Here is a 21,126-nt window from a genome sequence, read left to right on the forward strand (position 1 = left end):
TGTTTACAGGCAGCATTCCGCCGGTAGAGGCACTGGCTCGTGGGAGTCGGCTCCGGACCGGATCCCCAAGATTCTGGACCTGGAGTCACTTTACGCAGCCATTTCAATGGATTTTGCCCGGTTGAACGGTGCAGCGTTGTCACATATTATCTATATGTTGATTATTTGTCGTATTCATATATTGTTTGTCGTTTTCTTTATTCATGTGCGCAGCCCCCTGGTCTAGCTTCAAGAATAGTGTACAAAAGTCATTGTCGGTCCGAGAACCGAGACCGGCTCCGTGTTTTCACGCTCTCTCTCGAGCTTAGAGGAAACAGTCAGGAAAACAAACAGGTCGAACGAAGGAAGATCGGTAGCCGGTAGAATGAAGCGGTTATTTAACAGGGAATGATCAGTTCGCGTGCATTTATTATTCAGTGCTTGTGGTATTTTGTACACTCGTCTGTGCCCTCGAATAACGGTCATTTGAGTATGTTGCCGCTTTCTAACATTTGGTCAAGGCTTCTGGAGAACGTCTATCCGCTGCGGTTTTGTGTTTTTCATCTCGGTATTTATCGTTTATAATTCGACGACCATTACTATATATTGACGATACATTACAAAATTTGGTGCAACACAATTTAGCTATGCATACGAGGCGTCTGGTGAAGCGTTCGATCCTCGGGAGCCGCGTTTATGCGCCGAGTCCGACGGGGGACGGGGCACCGGTGACAGGAGTGGTCCAGGCTGTCAAGCAGGAAAACAGAGAGGTTTCCACCGGACCCCGGCGAAACGTCTACACGGTGCTAATGCAGGACGGGACCCTGAAGGAATTCTCCGAGGAAGAGATAGCTGGCTTCAACCAAACGACCGCGAAAGGACCGCTCAAGTCAAGCCTGAAGGTGTGTGAGTTTGTGTGAGAGAGAGGCTTGTTATTGTTGTGCGGTGTTTTGCAGCGTTTAACCGCTTCGTGCGCAGAGCAGGGCGACCGTTAGATTTCGTTGCCGGCCGCTGCAACCGATTGGCAGCGATTTCACCCAGTCCCAGTCACATAGCCTGCCAATGTTATGTAGAGGGTAAAATTGTGTGCGCATAGAATCATAACAGTAAACTGTCACGATGTCTAGCATCAAATCCGGGACAAAGCCGGCGACTGAATTATCGTGATCCGGTGTGCGCAATGTTGATCTGACCTAGTGGGTGGGTAGCCGAAGCAAACAAAACACACTACGCTCCGCTCTGCTCTGCAGCATTTTAGACTGTGCATTGATGTAATACGCGGGTATATTGTTTATACGCCGGTTGTCAGGGCACAATCCATGACCGGCAAGTTCTAGATCCACACACGCACATGCACACACGCACACACACCCACCCTCTACATTACGTTACTATTGTATACCAGTGGATGCTTTCTTCCTCAGCTAATAGGCTATGAGTGATCTAAAAAAACAAACAAAAAACAAACAGTTGATGTAATGAACATTTTCTTTAACTGCCTAATGACTCATAATTCTCCGGTCCTTGCAGCAACAAGACAGCCTTATTTATAAAGGGATAATATAGGGCTATTAGGATATAAATGGCACATCAATAGGTATGGCAGATTGTGTTCTTAATGCAACATGCCAAGATATGTATACTAGACATCAGAGAATGACCTAATTGCCTCCATTTCAAAGTTCCATCATTCAGTCACATGGCTTCACTTGGCTTCTGAACAAAGATGTTGGCGGGGTGGCGGTCGGCGGTCCATCCATAAGATCAAACCCCCTGCTCCTATAGCAGAGGGGATTGCACGACTGGCTGGTTCCCTACCAGCGTGTTTGTCGTGTGTTTTGATGTGTGGCTGATGAATGCTACTGCAACAGTCCGACACGCTACCGCAGACGTGTAAGATGAATGAAAGAACCTGTGTTTACAATCTTCTTGTGTTTGCTGATGGTGACGCATAACAACGTGTATTTTGGGTTTGATTGAAACACGTAATCCGACGAAAGGTTACAGTTCACTGACGGAGAGTTAAGGCAACAAAAGAGGCGTAGAAAGGGGAGATAGGCTACAGATGAGAGGAGAGCAGTGTAAGCATTCTGTTCATTAAGGCATGGCAGAAATGTAATATGTCATCGCTAGGGCTCCCCAGCTATGCATGACTACATTTGTATAAACAGGCCATTCCATTTATGGTCACCATGTTCCACGTCTACTCGGAATAGCATGTAGGATAATAAATACTATAGTCAAAATGCGCTGGACTACTTTGCCAAATAACTGGCTTCTCTCACAGCACAACTCCCATTACGATATTTTAATGGTGGAGGGGAGGTGGAGGGGGGTTGACTTGTGGAGCTGAAAAGGGGGTAAATAGCCCCACCAACAGCTGCCATGCAGGCAATAACAAAGCCCGCCCTTTGGAAGGGGGCATGCTCCAAGAATCTGGGACCCTGGCACGTTGCCCAGAACACCAAATGAACACCCTGCCCTTCTCTCTCTCTTTCTCTCTCTCCATCTCTCTCTGTCTCTCTCTCTCCATCTCTCTCTCTCCCCCTCTCTCTCTCTCTCTCCACTTGTTGACTTGTTGTTGTGATGGAGGGAGGTGGGCCGTTGGAGAAAGAGAGAGAGAGAGAGAGAGAGAGAGTCGCTGCAGGCGTCTCTCCCTCACCAAAGACAAAGGCGTGTGCGTTTTGTTGTTGTTTTTGTTTTCAGGAGCAGATTAATATCGGACACTAACCGAAGGGAACTGGCTGCTGTTAGGGGCTGAAACAACGCTTTGTCTATGTGTGTGCGTGCGTGTGTGGTGTGTGCGTGTGCGCGTGCGCGTGTGTGTAGCTTAGCTTCTCATGGGCCAGCTTTTAGATGTGTGGAGGATGGATGGATGAGGGAGTAATCATATGAGGGCTGAGGGTTGACTTGGGCTGCGTCTCAACAGTCTAGAGTGGCTTCCTCCCCTGGCCTCCTCTCCCACCTGCACTGATCCGGTTCGACAGGTGAAGCTAAAAACAGGTGAAGACAACATGGCGGTCGCCTATGTCTATTATTCTATATATTGTCTTCTGTATTTTTTTTACAACTTTTTTTTGCGAGATTGCCCCTGTTTTGACATGTAAGCTGCAGCGGAGGAAATTCCTAACAATCCCTAACAATCTAGAGTCTTGCAAAGGCAGTAAACCTGCATTCTGGGAACTTTGCTTGTACCTGTCCAGGTATGAAGAGTCAGTGCAGACGGAGGAGGGGAGATGAGGAGAGAAAGAAGAGTTGATGACTATGTAATAACTGGCCAGATGTTACATTTCTGTAACAGCTTTGTATGGCTGAATAGATGGGTACAATAGAAAACCTTGAATTATAGACAACAACATGGTCGCTCAAATCCAAAAGTACTGTTCTGTTTGGGTGCCAGATCCTCTCAGAATGACATAGGAAATAAAGCATGGACAACACTCGAATTGTTAAGCAGTAGAACTGTAGCAGTGTATGTAGGCTACACAGAGTACATTAGGATGACCTTTGACCTGTAAAAGATGAGACACCTCTGCCCAAAGCAAGGGTTGATGTGGGAGAGACAGAGAGAGGGAGAAGAAGAGTGTGAATACCGAATACTGTATACTTATTTTTACAAATCCAGATTGTGAACTCGTTTCAGCATCCAAGAGAGAAGATTGCCCCTCAGAAAACAGTTTTGACATGTGCAACTCCCATTTAATGGTCGATTTTGCATGCTCTGTAATTTTCTGTTATTTCACCAAACCCATCTCTCTCTCGTTCCATACACAACGGTATGAATGATGGGGTCTCATGCTAACTGGCCTCATAGCAGTTAATCTGCTTGTTGTCTATACTATATCATCTGTCTAGTTGACTGAAGTCTCTGTTTTCACAAAGCTTTTTCGCCCCGGTGCGTGTTTGGACAGTCAGGTTTTATGGAGACTAATCCATTTTACTTACCTCATTAATCAAAGTTAACCGGGCCGTGTGTGTGTGTGTGTGTGTGTGTGTGTGTGTGTGTTTTTGTATGTTTATGTTTGTGTTTGTGTGTGCGTGTGTGTGTGTGTGTGTGTTTTTGTATGTTTATGTTTGTGTTTGTGCGTGTGTGTGTGTGTGTGTGTGTGTGTGTGTGTGTGTGTTTTTGTGTGTGTGTATATACAGTTAGGTCCATATATATTTGGACTCTGACACAATCTTTGTTATTTTAGCTGTTTAACAAAATATATGGGCTTAAAGTGCAGACTCTCAGCTTTAATTTGAGGGTATTCACATCCAAATTGGAGGAAGGGTTTCGGAATTACAGCTCTTTTATATGTAGCCCCCTCTTTTTCAAGGGACCAAAAGTAATTGGACAATTGACTCAAAAGCTGTTTCATAGACATGTGTGAGCTATTCCTTTGTTATTTCTTTATCAATTAAGCAGGTAAAAGTCTGAGTTGATTCCAAGTGTGGCATTTGCATTTGGAATCTGTTGCTGTGAACGCACAACATGCGGTCAAAGTAGCTCTCAATGCAAGTGAAACAGGCCATCCTTACGCTGCAAAAACTAAAAACTCCATCAGAGACATAGCGGTAACATTAGGAGTGGCCATATCAACAGTTTGATACATTCAGAGAAAAAAATAACGCACTGGTGAGCTCGGCAACACAAAAAGGCCTGGACGTCCACGGAAGACAACAGTGGTGGATGATCGCAGGATCCTTCACATGGTAAAGAAAAACCCCTTCATAACATCCAGCCAAGTCAAGAACACTCTCCAGGAGGTAGGCATATCATTATCCAAGTCTACCATAAAGAGAAGACTTCACAAGAGCAAATACAGAGGGTTCACATGATGCAAACCATTCATAAGCCTCAAGAATAGAAAGATTAGACTTTGCCAAAAAACATTAAAAAAAAGCCAGCCCTGTTCTGGAACAGCATTCTTTGGACAGATGAAACTAAGATCAACCTGTACCAGAATGAAGGAAAGATAAAAGTATGGAGAAGGCTTGGAACTGCTCATTATCTGAAGCATACCACATCTATAAAACATGGTGGAGGCAGTGTGATGGCATGGGCATGCATGGCTTCCAATGGCACTGGGTCACTAGTGTTTATTGATGATGTGAAGCAGCCGGATGAATTCTGAAGTTTTTAGGGATATACTGTCTGCTCAGATTCAGCCAAATTCAGCAAAGTTCACAGTACTAATGGACAATGACCCAAAACATAATGTGAAAGCAACCCAGGAGTTTTTTAAGTCAAAGAAGTGGAATATTCTGCTATGGCTGAGTCAATCACCTGATCTCAACCCGATCGAGCATTTCACTTGCTGAAGACAAAACTAAAGGCAGAAAGACCCACAAACAAACAACAACTGAAGACAGCTGCAGTAAAGGCCTGGCAAAGCATCACAAAGGAGGAAACTCAGCATTTGGTGATGTCCATGGGTTCCAGACTTCAGGCAGTCATTGCCTGCAAAGGATTCTCGACAAAGTATTAAAAATGAACATTTTATTTATGATTATGTTAATTTGTCCAATTAGATTTGAGCCCCTGAAAATGGGGGACTGTGTATAAAAATTATTGCAATTCCTAAACGTTTCATACAACATTTTTGTTCCCTTTGCTGAAAGCTGAAAGTCTGCCCTTTAATTGCATCTCCATTGTTTCATTTCAAATCCATTGTGGTGGCGTACAAAGCCAAAATTATGAAAATTGTGTCACTGTCCAAATATTTCCGGACCTAACTGTGTGTGTGTGTGTGTGTGTGTGTGTGTGTGTGTGTGTGTGTGTGTGTGTGTGTGTGTGTGTGTGTGTGTGTGTGTGTGTGTGTGTGTGTGTGTGTGTGTGTGTTATTGACTGGGTGTTGCCTGTTTCTCCAGCTGAGCCTATCGTGTTACTGTGCTTTGCGATAATGATCTGAATCACACACACGGAGCTGTGTGGCATATTCTGCATGCTTGACTGTCATGTGATGCTCTCTGGCCTGCCTATGGCCTTCCCTCTGTGTGTGTGTGTGTGTGTGTGTGTGTGTGTGTGTGTGTGTGTGTGTGTGTGTGTGTGTGTGTGTGTGTGTGTGTGTGTGTGTGTGTGTGTGTGTGTGTGTGTGTGTGTGTGTGTGTGTGTGTGTGTCTGTCTCTCCCTGACCTGTGTATGGCCTTTCGTTTTTTTTACTGTAGGCGTCTAGATGGCTGATGTTGTCTTTACCACACAAAGACGTGTGTGTGTGTGTGTGTGTGTGTGTGTGTGTGTGTGTGTGCGCGCGCGTGTGCGTGTGCGTGTATGTATGTGTGTGCGTGCGCGCGCGCGTGTGAGCGTGTGGCGCGACTGTCTGAGCAGCACCCGGCTGCTATCTTTTGCAGTTGCGTAGCCGAGGGTATCATGTGCTCGGTGCTTCACGTTATCGTAGCTACGGCTAGTGGTTTTGAGAATGTCAGGGGTGATACCGGACGACTAGCTGTGAACAGGGAATGGTGTCACTGGAGCAGAGCCGCAGCAGCAGCCTTCAGGGGCTTTGAGACCCAAACAAAGAAGATAGACCCATGGGTTTGTGTTTAGTCGATAAACAACAGGAGAAATTGGTTGTTTTTATAGAGTGTGCCCTGCCACGATTTATGTACAGAAGGCCTTACTGTGTATGATTTGATTGATTAGATGGGTTTATTGAAGTGCGTTACAGCTTTCGTGGTTCCCAACCTCTACGGGCGTGAATATGCTGCCGCAGTATCAAGAAATATTACATGGCCGTAAAGTTGTCTGGTAGTCAGGTTGTTGACGTTTTTGTTTTGAAAACGGTTTCTGTTCCCTTGCTCTCTTTCCTGTGGAACACATCCCTGATGAACTTCCTCTATATCCAGTTTGCTCAACCGACTCTAAATATTTAAACCAACTCTTCAGCCTCACACATGAAGTCACGTCGCAGCTGTGAGTGACAGCACAACAACATTAAGTCACACAATCCCCCAAAGTCAAACAGCCACATAGACATCCGGCAGGTGATCCCGTATCTATGCTCAATATGACAATATTGCAAACCAGGGGAGGCTGTTGGAGGTAGAAATCGGAGGATGGGCTCATTGTAATGCATGGAATGGAAACACATGTGTTTGATACCGTTCCTCCTTCCGTTCCGTGCGTTACAAGGAGCCAAGCCTCCGATTTCTACCTCCACCTGCCTCCCCTGTTGCAAACATGATTGCCAACATGCTAGCATACATTAGGTTGCTACTCTAGTAGCTCTCTCAAAGCTAATGTAGTGGTTGACTGGCTCTTAGCATTGGCTAGCTAGCCTACATGTCTCTGTATTAACCCAGCCCTGTGTGTGTGTGTGTTGCCCTCTGCTGGCTATTAGCATTGGCTAGCTAGCCTACTGTATGTTACTGTATTAACCCAGCCCTGTGTGTGTTGCCCTCTGCTGGCTATTAGCATTGGCTAGCTAGCCTACTGTATGTTACTGTATTAACCCAGCCCTGTGTGTGTTGTCCTCTGCAGCAGACCTCCTGTAACGGCCAGCACCAGGAGCTCCAGAAGGGGGAGGCCAACAACCCTCAGAGCCCAGAGACGCTGGAGGAGCAGCGGACAGTGGACGGCAAGCGGCCGGGCCGGGCCCTGGACCTCCTGGAGAGGGACCACACCCGCTCCATCTCCCTGCTGGAACAGAAACGCAAGGTGGTGTCCTCCAGCATCGATGTTCCCCACGCCAGGTAAGACGGGTGACATAGGTTGAGGGTGGAGGGGTTTGTGGGTCCGGGTCCGGGTGTGGGTGGGTTGGTAGGTGTGTGTGGTTCTAGGTGTGTGGGACCGGGTTTGGGTGTGGTTGTGGTTGTGGTTGGGTGTGAGTATCTACCACCTACACGTGTTCGTCAGGGAGTATGGGTTTGGTGTTGGGTTGAAGCCGCCCATGGTAAGTTCTGGCTTGGGTTTCTTTGTGTGAGGCCCATTGTGGCTTTATGACCCAGTTCCGAAAATGGGTTTGCAACATTGAATGTTTTGATCTCCTCGGCCATCCATAGAATAGGAAATGCTTTCACCGGACTCCTCTTTTGATGTATCACATACAGCTTTATAACTGGCCGATACAATCATAACATAAATCAATACGGATAAATTCTTAATGCAATAATAAATTCAATATAGCATTTAAACTGTGCAATATTACATTATCCTAATGCCTAAGGATTGTAGGAATATAGATTATCGTTTTTTGTAAATGCCATGTTGTTGTACATCATGTAGTAACACAGGGCTCGCGTTTAAGTGGGTTATTGAATTCATACGTGCCTCGGAAAGCCCTGCCAATTTAAAAAGTGATACGTTTGCACGGCTGTGTCCCTAGGTCATAAGATCAAGACACAGCATGCACAAGTACACACATGCACACACGCACGCACACACACACACACACACCACACACACACACACACACACACACACACACACACACACACACACACACACACACAAACAAACAAATATCACTCCCTATAGAGGACCTTGAGCCTAATCAACTAACCCTCCTTCCGCTGCCTCCCCACCTCTCTGGTTGATAATGACATGGCACTCAGAGAGAGAGAAATAACGAGCCACAGAGACCTGCAGCACAGACATTACATTCTGCTTAGGAACAGTAATCACTTGAATGTTTATTGGAGTGACCCAGGTACACAGAGGCTGCTATCTTTACATTAAAAATCACTCTGCCTGTACTGAGGCAGATTAGGTGAGAGGCACTTTACAAATAACCTAGTAAACACACACACACACACACGGACAAGCAAGCAAGAGCACGCACGCACACACGCACGCACACTCACACTCACACACACAAACAGGCATGCAGAGACACACACACACACACACACACACACACTCACAGGCACGGAGACACCACACACACACACGCACCCGCACGCAGGCAAAGACAAACACACACACACCCACACCCACACACACACAGACAGACAGACACACACACACACACACACACACACACACACACACACACACACACACACACACACACAGACAGACAAGCACAGAGACACACACACACATACACACACGCACACACACAGACAGACAGACAGACAGGCACAGAGACACACACACACACACACACACACACACACACACACACTCACCCACACACACACACTCACCCACACACACACACCACTGTTATCATCGGTCTTCGGTCAGCATAAACTGCTCTCTGCATGGCCATTAGAAGTGAATAACTGTGGTTGTGTGGCCGTAAAGTGTTATCTAATAAAGGGAAGACACACTTTCACCATTAAACGAGCAACACACTAATCCATTCTAAACTATCTTCTGTTATCGAGCCACACCGAGCATCCTTCCTCATTTAGCCTCCAGCGTAGATGGCTCCCATCGATTACAACTCCTAGTAAAAGTACCATTAAAAGCTAACGGTTTAGCTTGCTTAATGTCTGTACTTCAGCCCCAGCCTATTGATTTAAGATTTATTGGTTGATGAATTATTGATCTGGCTCCCACAATTCTGTCTCTTTTCACCCATTAAGGGGAAATATCTATTTTATGATTGAATTTATGTTATAGATAAGGAGGATCTTTCACACCATCGCAGGGTGAGAGGCTTGTGCCTATGGAGTAATGATATTTATTTAAGTATTGATGGTAATGCTGGGTGGTTTATTGATAATTTCTGTCATTTTTTGTGATGCTCAGTCCATTGGAGGATACAGATATGAATCCTTTAGATCACAATATGATGGAATTTGTTGTTTATTAATATATGATCCCAGATGATTTCATAGATTTTTTTGTTTAGTCCATTTCATACACACTTCGAAAGAACGGTTCTGTGGCCTAGGGTAGTCCAGTGGTCCAGCACCACGGCCTACAGTGCACACATACGCCCATGTCCGCACGGGTTAGAATCCGACCCATGCCCTGCTGACACACCCTCTCCTCCTTACTTCCTGTCTTTCTCTACTGTCTCTGTCCAATAAAATAAAATTAAAAAAAACTTTACGAAGAACTCTTCTACAGTACTGTACCTAGAACCTAGAATCGTTCTCAGCATTCTCCTACAGGCTGGACACGCCAAGAACCCTTTTGTCTCAGAGAGCAGGCTGTTCGTACGATTCTCTACGCCTGTCTCTGAAGCGCTCCATCTCTTTTCTTTCAAAGCCCGGCTGGTGGAGAGCACACCGCTGTGATCCAGTGCACAGCCTCCTATAGGCTGATCCAGAGAGGAGCTCTGTCAGTTTGACCCGGGTTTCATCCTTGATTTCTTCCCCTTATGTTTCCTTGTTCTTCTCCTTTTTTTCCCTTTTCTTTTACTGTTGAGTTATTGAGTTATTGAGTTATTGAGTTATTCCTTGACAGCATAATAAACTTGACAGCAGCTGCACGGTGAGAACTGCCCTTGTGTACATGCACACACACATACACACAGACAAGCATGAATGCACACACACACACACACACACACACACACAAGCACGCACGCATACACACACACACACATACACACACACACACACACACACACACACACACGGATGCACACACACGGATGCACACCCGCATGCAGGCACACACACACACACACACACACACAGATGCACACCCGCATGCACACACACACGCAGGCACACATGCAGGGACGGAGGGACGCCCTTGAACAGTCAGAGACGCCGTCAAAGGGAGGGTCAAAAGAAGGATGGCCTCACCTGTCAGCTGTACTGTATATCTGTATTCCTGGTGTAATTTGACAGCACGTTTCAGACACTCTAATCTGGTTAACGTGGCTCTCTGTCCCGGCTGCGTCAGCCTACTAACTCACTAACCTAGTCCTCTTGATTTGACACCTGGAAGATTAGGCTTCCCTGAGAGAACACCACTGCTGCTGTCTGGACATTTTTCTGGACATCACTCTCTTCCATTGTTGCAGAGAGTGTGTGTGTGTGCGTGTGCGTGTGCGTCTATGTCTATGTCTATGTCTATGTCTGTGTGTCTGTGTCTGTGTCTATGTGTGTGTGTGTCTGTGTGTGTGTGTCTGTGTGTGTATGTGTGTGTGTGTGTGTGTGTGTGTGTGTGTGTGTGCGTGTGTGTGTGTCTGGCCCCTGGGGTGTGCACCTCTATCTATCTATCGTCTGGTCTGGTCTGGCCCGTGTAGTAACCTGTCTGGAGCAGCAGGCCCATTATTGCCTTCAGATTAAGATCCATGGCACTCTGCTCTCCTGCTCTCCTGAACACCTGTGACCCATTCCAGGCGTGTCACTGCGGGAATAAATGGTTCTGCCGTCGACCACAAAATAACGCTTATCGGTAATGGAGAATGGAGACCCTAGAGAGAAGGATGGCGGGGGGGCGGGGGGAACGGACAAAAGGTAGAGAGAGAGAGAGAGAGAGAATAGAGCGTGTGTGTGTGTGTGTGTGTGTACGGATTTTTTAAGCACCGACTTCCCCTGAGTCCCGCGGTCCGACCTTGAGGGGTGTTAATTGCTCCCTCAGAGTTAACTCTTCTCGGTGGGTGATTTACCAGAAAACACCGGCCCGTTTGATGGCTCTCCCGTCCGCAAGTAACCGAGTCACTGTAGGCACTGATCCTCTGTGGACTCCTGTGATTGCTGTTGGAGACACTTCCATTACTGCAGAACCCTACAAAGCTACAGTCCATTACTGTCCAAAGAGAGAAGAAACAAGCCTGTTGTGTTCACAGGGGGAGGCTGGCGGACGTAGAAATGGGAGGACGGGGCTCGTTAAAACGCATGGAACGGAACGGAGGAACGGTATCGAAGGCGTGCCGTTCGATACGTGTTCGGCGCCGTTCCTCACTCCGTTCCGTTCTTTTAAACGAGCCCGTCCTCCGATTGCTACCTCCGCCAGCCTCCCCCTGGTTGTACGGTAGTTAGGCCTTAGGGGGCTGTCGGTAACATTTCAGAACATTTTTACAACGTTGTCAGCCATTCCTTATGTCATTATAGTATCGAATAGCTCCTCGCATCATATTTTATTTACTCGGTTGTACGATCACGAGGGATCTGTCAAACCTCACGACAAAAAAAATCTATACGCTGTACGTTTTATGATGATTAACCTATTCTCTCTCTCTCTCTCTCTCTCTCTCTCTCACTCTCTCTCTCTCTCACTCTCTCTCTCACTCACGAATCTCAAATCGAACCCTAATCCTAACCCGAGTTATGACAATATTTGTTCCTTTGTTCATAAACAAACAAAAGTTATGGATTAGCTGTGTTATATCTCTCCTCTAACCATCTCCTCCATCCCTCCCTTTCTCTCTCTCTCTCTCTCTCTCTCTCTCTCTCTCTCCGACTGCGGCGCCCGGAGACACCAGAGTTTTATGAATTTTTCTCTTTTTTTTTTAGATTAAAACTGCCGTGCCTCAGTGTCGAGCAACAGCTCACAAAGGAAAGATTTACGATTAGTGTTTAAATACTGAATCTATGATTGAAGCATAACAAACATCTTCTCCTCTTCCTGCGCTGAATGCAAAGCCACTGGTTGTTTTCTAGGTTCAACCTCTGTACTCTACGGTCCAGGTAGTCTCTTTGAGATGAGAAATGTATTTTTTACAAAGAGAGACCTGTTCAAACGTCTTTGGGCTTATGAGGGCTTATGGTTTATGCCTGTGGCAGGAAACAGCCAATTGAAACACGAGCTGGCAAGCTGACTTGTGGGAAATGGAACTCTTAGACTTTGACTAATAGCTTTCTGGAGGCTAATTGCTAGCAGAGGATGTGAAGTAAAAGTTTTTTGGGGGGGGAAATCAAGAGAGCGCGTTGCTTATTATTGAAAACTAAAAACAACAAGAGTCGACGATCCGAATGTTCAAGGTCTTTCTGCCTCTAACCAACATCTTGCGTCCTTACTTAGCCAATCAGCCGACCGTCTCGTATTCCATTAGTTTTAGATTTGTTTTTTAAGTTTTTGACTTTGACAAAGCATTTGTTAGCGAATGCCTGAAACCACGAGGTATTTTTGATTCCATCTAAATGCTTGCATGTGTTGAACATGTACTAAATTAAAACTTTCCTTCAAATCACTTTATTCCTAGCCAAAGCAGATTGCTACATTTAGCTAAGGTTGATGCTCCTACCCTCAAGCCACTTCTCTCTGCATCCAAACAAAGCAGTGTGTGTGTGTGTGCGTATCCGTGTGTCTGTTTGAGTGTTTAGTGTGTGTGTGTGCGTGTCCGTGTACGTGTGTCTGTTTGAGTGTTTAGTGTGTGTGTGTGTGTGTGTGTGTCCGTGTCCGTGTGTCTGTTTGTGTGTTTAGTGTGTGTGTGTGTATGTGTATGTGTCTGTTCGAGTGTTTAGCGTGTGTGTGTGTGCGTGTGTGTGTGTGTGTGTGTGTGTGTGTGTGTGTCTGAGTCAGGAGTAGATTCAGTGCATAGTGTTCTCTGTGTTGATCCAGCCATGTGTTGAACACTCAGGCCCAGCGAGGCGGCCAGCTCACAGTGAAGGAACTCAGCCAAAAACTCTCTTCTCCTGTGAAAACAAGAGCGACATAAGGGACCGTGACATCATTATGTGTGTTGATGAAGTGGCATCGCCTCTCTCTCTCTCTCTTCTCCTCGTAGGTCTTAAGAGACTATCATAATTTTCTCATCTATTTTGTCACACTGATACACTTCTCATTGCGGAGGGGGGGGGGGCGGGGGGGGGGTGTATTTCTAAACAGGAGGAGAGGGAGGAAGGGAGGGAGGGATGGAGGGGTTTTGGGTTTGTGTGGTGAAGGAGGCTCGGAACAATATGGTTCCACAACGGAGCCGCTCGGGGTTCGCCAAAGAAAACAGTTTGCTCTGGAGAAAGGATCTGGTGAGCGCTTGGACGGCTAGTCTGGAGAGACCATGTGATTACCATCTGAAAGGCGCTCCTCTTACGTGCTCTGTATACACACACACACACGCACGCACGCACGTACACACACACACACACACACACACACACACACACACACACAAACAAATGCACACACGCAGTCACTCTCATTCTCTCTCTCTCTCTCTCTCTCACACACACACACACACACACCCATGCACATACATACTGACACGCGCACACACACACACGCACATGCACATGCACACGCACACAGTCGGTTCTGCCAGGCCTGGACCTCTTCCAGCCAGCCCACAGCTAGCCTTTCTCTCCCAGGCCCGCGAGCTCTTATCTGATTGGCTACGGGGAGATTTGAGCGTCTGACTTCCTCGAAACAGAGCGATGATTGAAATATTCGGTAAACCGTATCAGATTGGCTTTGTGAACAGCACATGCTGCTAAAAATACAAGGACAGAATGTCAGTTTGTCTTCACATAACCAGCGAACACACTCCCTTTGTGCGGCCTGTTGTTGTTGTCGTTGTTGGTGGTGTGTGTGCGCGGTGTGTGTTTTGCGGAGCGGTGCGGAACGGGTGGTGAGCTGGCTCGTTGATTGACTGGGCCAAGGCTCTCCGGTCACGACAGTGACAGGGTCTTCCTACTGACCTGTCCCAGGCTCTAGGCTGCAGGGGTCTTGAACTACAAGGTTACACATGAATGTAAACAACATAGACCTGAGGTAAAATGGTTCCTTCTTCAGGACTACCTACAAATCGGTAGTATTCGAAACCTGAGTGTCGATATACAGATGTCAACGTCTTGGCAGATACAATCGACTCTTTTTTTTTTAATACCCTCTCTCTTGAACGGTTGCCATCTCTGATGGTGAGAACATTTTCCCTCCCTCCTCCACCGTGGCACCGCACCATAGAGAACAGCTTTAATCTGAGTAATCTGACTGTGTTTGGTTTGGTCAAGACCGCTGAGAACCCTGCCAATGAATCGTAAAAAAAAAAGAAAAAAAAAAAAAGGTTTTTCATCTCAGGAACAATGGCGGGGTATCCATGAGACGTTCTAGAACCTTCCAACCCTTCACGTTCCAGCCGCTGAGACTGAGACCACCTGTGATGCTATGGACCGCCATGCGATGGAATTCACATACAAATTGCCAGTTTAATTAAATGTGTGTGTGTGCGTGCGCGCGTGCGTGTGTGTGCGTGCGCGTGTGTGCGCGCGTGTGTGTGTGAAGGGAGTGGTTGACTGTGAATTATAGTATATATGGTCTGCCATGAGCTAATTGAGCTCGTCAACCCATTGGGCTGTGATGTTTGTATTTGTTTGTGTGTGTGTCTGTGTGCATGCGTGTGTTTGCTCAATCATGGATTTACATTCAACCAATCACCCAACAGGCATTGTCTATGTCTTTGCTCACCAGCCTCTGAACAAGCTATGCTAATCACAGCCATAAATAAGTCTGTATGAATGTGAGTGTAAAGGCTATGTCTGTCAGAAGCTCTTTACCCTTCACAACGTAACGTAGTTAATGAAAGTGTGTTAAATTCTATCTCTGACAACATAAATACCAAGGTAATGTATTCTGAACATTAGAACAGTTATGACAATTACTGAGATGCTAGAAGGGCGTCGGTTTGACTTATTACAGAGGACATTCATTCCGCAGCCATCGGCGAAAATCTATTTACATTTATGGACATAATAAATAAGAGTGTATCGCAGCTTCTCGTGCATTTTGATACGTTTTTACGGTTGTCAGGGGACCAGGAACAAACGTGTGGCCGGCGTGGGCTTGACAGGAAGGAAGAGACGTAAATCCAGGAAGTAATCAATCAGGGATGCAGAGAGCAACCTCTCCTAGCATGTAAATGAATCCCACACTCTTCGGGGGGAAAAAAGGGTCTCCAAAAGGGTTCTTTGGCTTTCCCTGTGGGAGAACCCTTTGAAGACAATTTTTGGTTTCCATGTAGAAACTGTTTGGTTCCATTTACCGTAAGGCCCTCTGTGGAAAGGGTTCTACATGGAACCAAAAAGGGTTCTTCAAAGGGTTCTCTCGGCAAGAACAGCTGAAGAACCGGTTATGAAGAACCCTTAGCTTTGTATTGCTGCTCTCCTCTCTCCTGCCAGTAAATAATAAACAACCTCAACATCAGTGTTCTGAAGCCATTGTGGATGTCCAGTGTGTTCCATAAGACTACACACACAGACAAATCCAGCGAATCCATACCTCTCCTGTATTTATGGACTGACAGGCTAGCTTGCAGATGCCAGAGCGCTAGGTGAGGCTAATTGAGTGCTAGGCTGATTGATTATATTGACAACTGTGCATTATGTCCGTCCTGTGTGAATAGAGGAGATGATTGTAATTGACTAGAGTGTCCGAGCATGGCATTGTCCAAATAGACTCTTAATGAGAGAGGAAAGGTCCATTTTGATGCCTCTTTGTGTAGCGGTCAACAATGCAGGGATAATGAGCAGGCTAACCTAGCCTGAGCCATTAAAGGCCCCAACATTAGTCCTGCTGACGTTCTCTAGCTGATGTATCAGACGTCCTGGTGCTGCACAGTGTTATTGCGCAATGATTCAAGTCCGGAAAAATAAAATGGCCATTAATGTCAAAGTATGTGTATTTTGGGTGACACATCATATTTTCGTAACGATTTTCCACATACCGTGACGTATGACATTTCATACAGCAATAGAGCTCTGAGGTGTGATGTGGCTAGCCTGTTTATATACTTAGCACACACTGCGACCCAACAGTCCAATATATCCCTCCGAACCCCCTTTCACCGGCTTTTTTGCGACGGGGTCAAACAAATCTGGCGTTACTTTCCCCAAATAGCTCTGTGAATGACTCCCGTCACCACTCGGTGCTGTTGTAAGGCCTTGCTCAGTAACAAGCCTAGTTTCTCAGAAGGCCTTGCTCAGTAACAAGCCTAGTTTCTCAGAAGGCCTTGCTCAGTAACAAGCCTAGTTTCTCAGAAGGCCTTGCTCAGTAACAGGCCTAGGCTGTTGTAAGGCCTTGCTCAGTAACAAGCCTAGTTTCTCAGAAGGCCTTGCTCAGTAACAAGCCTAGTTTCTCAGAAGGCCTTGCTCAGTAACAAGCCTAGTTTCTCAGAAGGCCTTGCTCAGTAACAAGCCTAGTTTCTCAGAAGGCCTTGCTCAGTAACAGGCCTAGGCTGTTGTAAGGCCTTGCTCAGTAACAAGCCTAGGCTGTTGTAAGGCCTTGCTCAGTAACAAGCCTAGACTGTTGTATGGCCTTGCTCAGTAACAAGCCTAGACTGTTGTAAGGAAGCCATTTTCATAAGAAGCCGTGAGGAAATAGAAGCGTAAACAATTTAAGATGACAGTATTTCTGGAAGAACTCCCACCATCTCTCATACATATTTAAAAAAATGAAACGCTTTTTTGAGATTGAGTCAAACAACCTTTCAACACATTTGATTGACAATTGCTCCTAGCTATATCTGGCGTTACTTTCCCAAAACAGCTCTGTGAATGACAAACGTCACAACTCGGTGCTTGTGATGACTTTTCTTCCGATAAAAGCCGAGAAGTGAAACCGGCCGGCATGGGCCTTTAAGACTTTAGTTTGCTCCTTTGGCTTTAGCTCAGCGAGCTAACCTAATATTGTCTTTTCATGCGCTAATGACCCGGCATTGTTGGCTGCCTGAGCAGCCAGGGTTGGAAGCAGACCTGGACAAAGAGATTTGATCTCAATCAAGGCTAGCCTGGAAAAATAAATACGGGTTGAATTAAATGGTTTGTTTTTTTTTCTCAATAAAGAGTTAATCTGTTAAGATTTCTATCGCCTCCCGGATTGCTGCTTTAATTTCAATGGAGCATCAAGTGGCTACGGGGCTTTGTCCTGGTTAGGGGCAAAGAGATTACGACACTTATGTCAACGTTCTCCAGTGTGTGCGTCTTCCCATTAGAACCAACCCCCTGCATTAACATTTTCATTGTTTCTAATTATACCCATCAATTTCAGTTGGGCCGTAGTTTTTAAATGATTGATTTCTGTCGAACTGACAGGCTTTCTTAATTAAAACGGAGATGGACTCATTAAGGACACAGCGTGAGGTTGTCATACTTGTCACCTAGTTTCATTTGCGGTGACGCTTTGTGCATTTTATCACAGTTTAACAGAATGAGCTCTCAGAGAGGTTGTTTTTTGCGTGTTTGTTTGTGTGTGTGTGTGTGTGTGTGCGTGTGTACAGTGTGTGTGTGTGTGTGTGTGTGTGTGTGTGTGTGTGTGTGTGTGTGTGCGTGCGCGTGTACAATATGTGTGTGTGTGCGCGTATACAGTGTGTGTGTGTGTGAGTGAGTGTGTGTGTGTGTGTGTGCGTGTGCGCGTATACAATATGTGTGCGTGTGCGCGCCTGCGCTCCTGCGTATGTGCGACCACAACAGTAGTCCCTTAGCGAGGTGTTCATCACTGGCTGCCATCACAACATGCCACCACACAAAAGGGACGGCTAAATATAGCCAGAACCCCTGACTGGAGGAACAGATGCTGTGATGTGGTTTTCGTTCACATGACAGTTCTCATCATGGCATTTCTCATTTTGCCCAGTAATTCAAAGCGACCGTACATACCAGGAGGTAGAAACCGGAGGACGGGCTCATTGGAATGCATGGAATGGAATAATCCTTGTTCCGTTCCATGCATTACAATGAGCCCGTCCTCTGGCTTCTACCTCCTGGTATGCGTCCCCTTGGTGCTTACTGTAGGATAGGAGTAGTTGAGGCAAAGACACATATATACAGCACATCAATTTTAAAGGGATTGTATTTAATAATAGTTTCAGATCTTGCTCAGTAACAAGGCTAGACTGTCGTAAGGCCTTGCTCAGTAACAAGCCTAGGCTGTTGTAAGGCCTTGCTCAGTAACAAGGCTAGACTGTTGTAAGGCCTTGCTCAGTAACAAGGCTAGACTGTCGTAAGGCGGCCATTTTCATAAGAAGCCGTGAGGAACTAGAAGCGTGGCAGATTTAAGATGACAGTATTCCTCTCCTCTTCCCAACTCCGTGTCCAGAAAAGAGAAGAGAGAACTGGAACTGCTTGAGAGAGAGAGAGAGAGAGAGAGAGAGAGAGAGAGAGAGAGAGAGAGAGAGAGAGAGAGAGAGAGAGAGAGAGAGAGAGAGAGAGAGAGAGAGAGAGAGAGAGAGAGAGAGAGAGAGAGAGAGAGAGAGAGAGAGAGAGAGAGAGAGAGAGAGAGAGGCCTGGATAGGAGATCAGAAGACAGAGTGTTAGAAGCACCCAAACAGATGTCTGTCTGTCTGTCTGTGTGTGTGTGTGTTTGAGTGTTTAACATGCACAGCCATGTCCCTCATCACAGTGTGTAATGTAGGTTACCCAGGCATACAGTATGACAGGCCTGTGGGAATCCCTCTCAGTCAGGTCAGTACGCTCCATAGAACATACAGCAACAATGCTGTCTGTCTACTGTCTGTAGGAACACACACACACACACACACGCCGTCTGGCTAGTCTACTACAGTATCACACACTGATTGGCCAAGAGAGGTGTCACCCACACTCACTCACTCACTCGGGAGGGGAAGTCCCGACTTCATTGACGGACGACATTGACATTCATTGACTGACACTCCTCCGAAGGGTGCGTCCCGATAGTGTCTCCTCGTATCCCTCCTACCCTGTCTCCTCGCTGCTGCTGCTGCTGCTGCTGCTGCTGCCGCTGCCTTCTCAAAACGCATTGGAGGAGAAGATCCAAGGTCCCCCCCCCCCCCCCCCCCCCCCCTCCAATGTGACGTTGAGAAGGAAGGCGAGGAAGAGATTGACGCGCCACCAGAGACGAGCCGCCGCTCAACTTTCCGACGAATCCGATTCTACCCACAGCAGAACCCTCTAAACCCCCCCCCCCCTCTACATCTCCAGTCAGCGTCCATATTGACGGTCTTTCTCCGATGTCGTACGTCCATATATCCGTCCCATTGACCGCGCAACACATTGTGTCGACACCAACAACAGCCACTTAGTGGTCAGTAAACCAGACAACAATGCTGTTGCCAGACAGACCTGTGTATCCTTGGGGACGGGTTGCACAATAAAGCATCTCTCAACAAGTGAGAGACACAACCCACAACACACAACACACACACACACACACACACACACACACACACACACAACAAAGCCAAACGGTTAGCCACTGAAATATCATCGTCATCTGATCCTTACTAACTGAATACTGTAAGTGCCCCACACACGCACAGACACACACACACACACACACACACACACAAATGCACGCACACATACGCAAATGTGTGAGTACGCACACGCTCGCGCACACACGCACACACACGGCCTACATTAGCCGCCCCACCCCCCCCACCCCCCCCAGTCCCAGATGTTGTAATGAAAGCCTTCTGGTGGAGCAGATGCATAGAAGACACAGTACGCCACAGGACCGTCAGTAATGTGCTTACCAACGGCGCTGTGTCATTTGACTCCCAAAAGAACGTCATTACTCACACAAGCAGTGATTACATCTGAACGTAATACGAGCGTTTGGATGAAACCTCGCCGGCCGCCCTCCACCCGGCTTCCCAGGCCTGTGAGGTCTCCCTCGCTCCGACAAACCGCGCCCGCCCGTGCGCTCAGAATCACGCCGCTCGCTGCGTTCCGCTCCAAGAGGCTCCGACTGCGGTGGCGGAAGAGGGGAGAGTAGAAAAGGAGACTTTCCAGGCGCTCAGGAACATTCGATAGGAGTCTGAGGTGTTTCTCTGCGATAACTCTCCCTTCATCTGCGTCTGTTCCTCTTCTCTCCTGTCGTCCTCTCGATGGGGGTGGGTTATGACTTAGTTTACCGTGTCAATATTAGCAACCGTTTCCACCGTAATTGAATAACAGTTCTCTCTATCTGTTATTGGAGAATAGAAGTTGAAATGAAGACTCCGGCTGTTTCATAATTGTGTTATAATTATCTTATAATTGTGTGATAATTGTGTTATAATTGTATTGCTCTTGCCCTTCTACCACAGAACCGCTGCAATAAGATGAAGCGTTATTGTAATATCTTCACCCTGTAGGGGACGGAATTAATTCTGGAACGTTCCTTTGTTCTGCAGACACATCTGCCATTAGCTTGCTGCCTTACCTGCCCCAGTGTGTGTGTCGGTGTGTGTCGGTGTGTGTCGGTGTGTGTCGTTCTGTGCTATGGAACATCATGCAATGGAATTCACATGCAATTTGACATTTTTTTTTAAATTGGCAGTTTAATTAAATGTGTTATCATATCATCACATATCAAGTGTGTGTGTGTGTGTGTGTGTGTGTGTGTGTGTGTGTGTGTGTGTG

At 46.6% G+C, this 21,126-nt stretch overlaps 1 protein-coding gene across 1 annotated transcript in view; it reads left to right on the plus strand.

Moving 5' to 3' along the window:
* Positions 1-389: 389 nt before the first annotated feature.
* znf704 (zinc finger protein 704) overlaps positions 390-21,126 on the plus strand; it is a 25,495-nt gene continuing 4,758 nt past the window's right edge. Inside the window, exons 1-3 of the mRNA XM_083685039.1 lie at positions 390-881; positions 7,442-7,653; positions 7,790-7,853. Of these exons, the coding sequence (XP_083541165.1) occupies positions 627-881; positions 7,442-7,653; positions 7,790-7,853 (531 nt within the window). The 5' untranslated portion in view covers positions 390-626. The remainder of the gene's footprint in view (positions 882-7,441; positions 7,654-7,789; positions 7,854-21,126) is intronic.

The sequence above is a fragment of the Argentina silus genome (genome assembly GCF_951799395.1).
Source record: "Argentina silus genome assembly, chromosome: 14".
Taxonomy (NCBI): domain Eukaryota; kingdom Metazoa; phylum Chordata; class Actinopteri; order Argentiniformes; family Argentinidae; genus Argentina; species Argentina silus.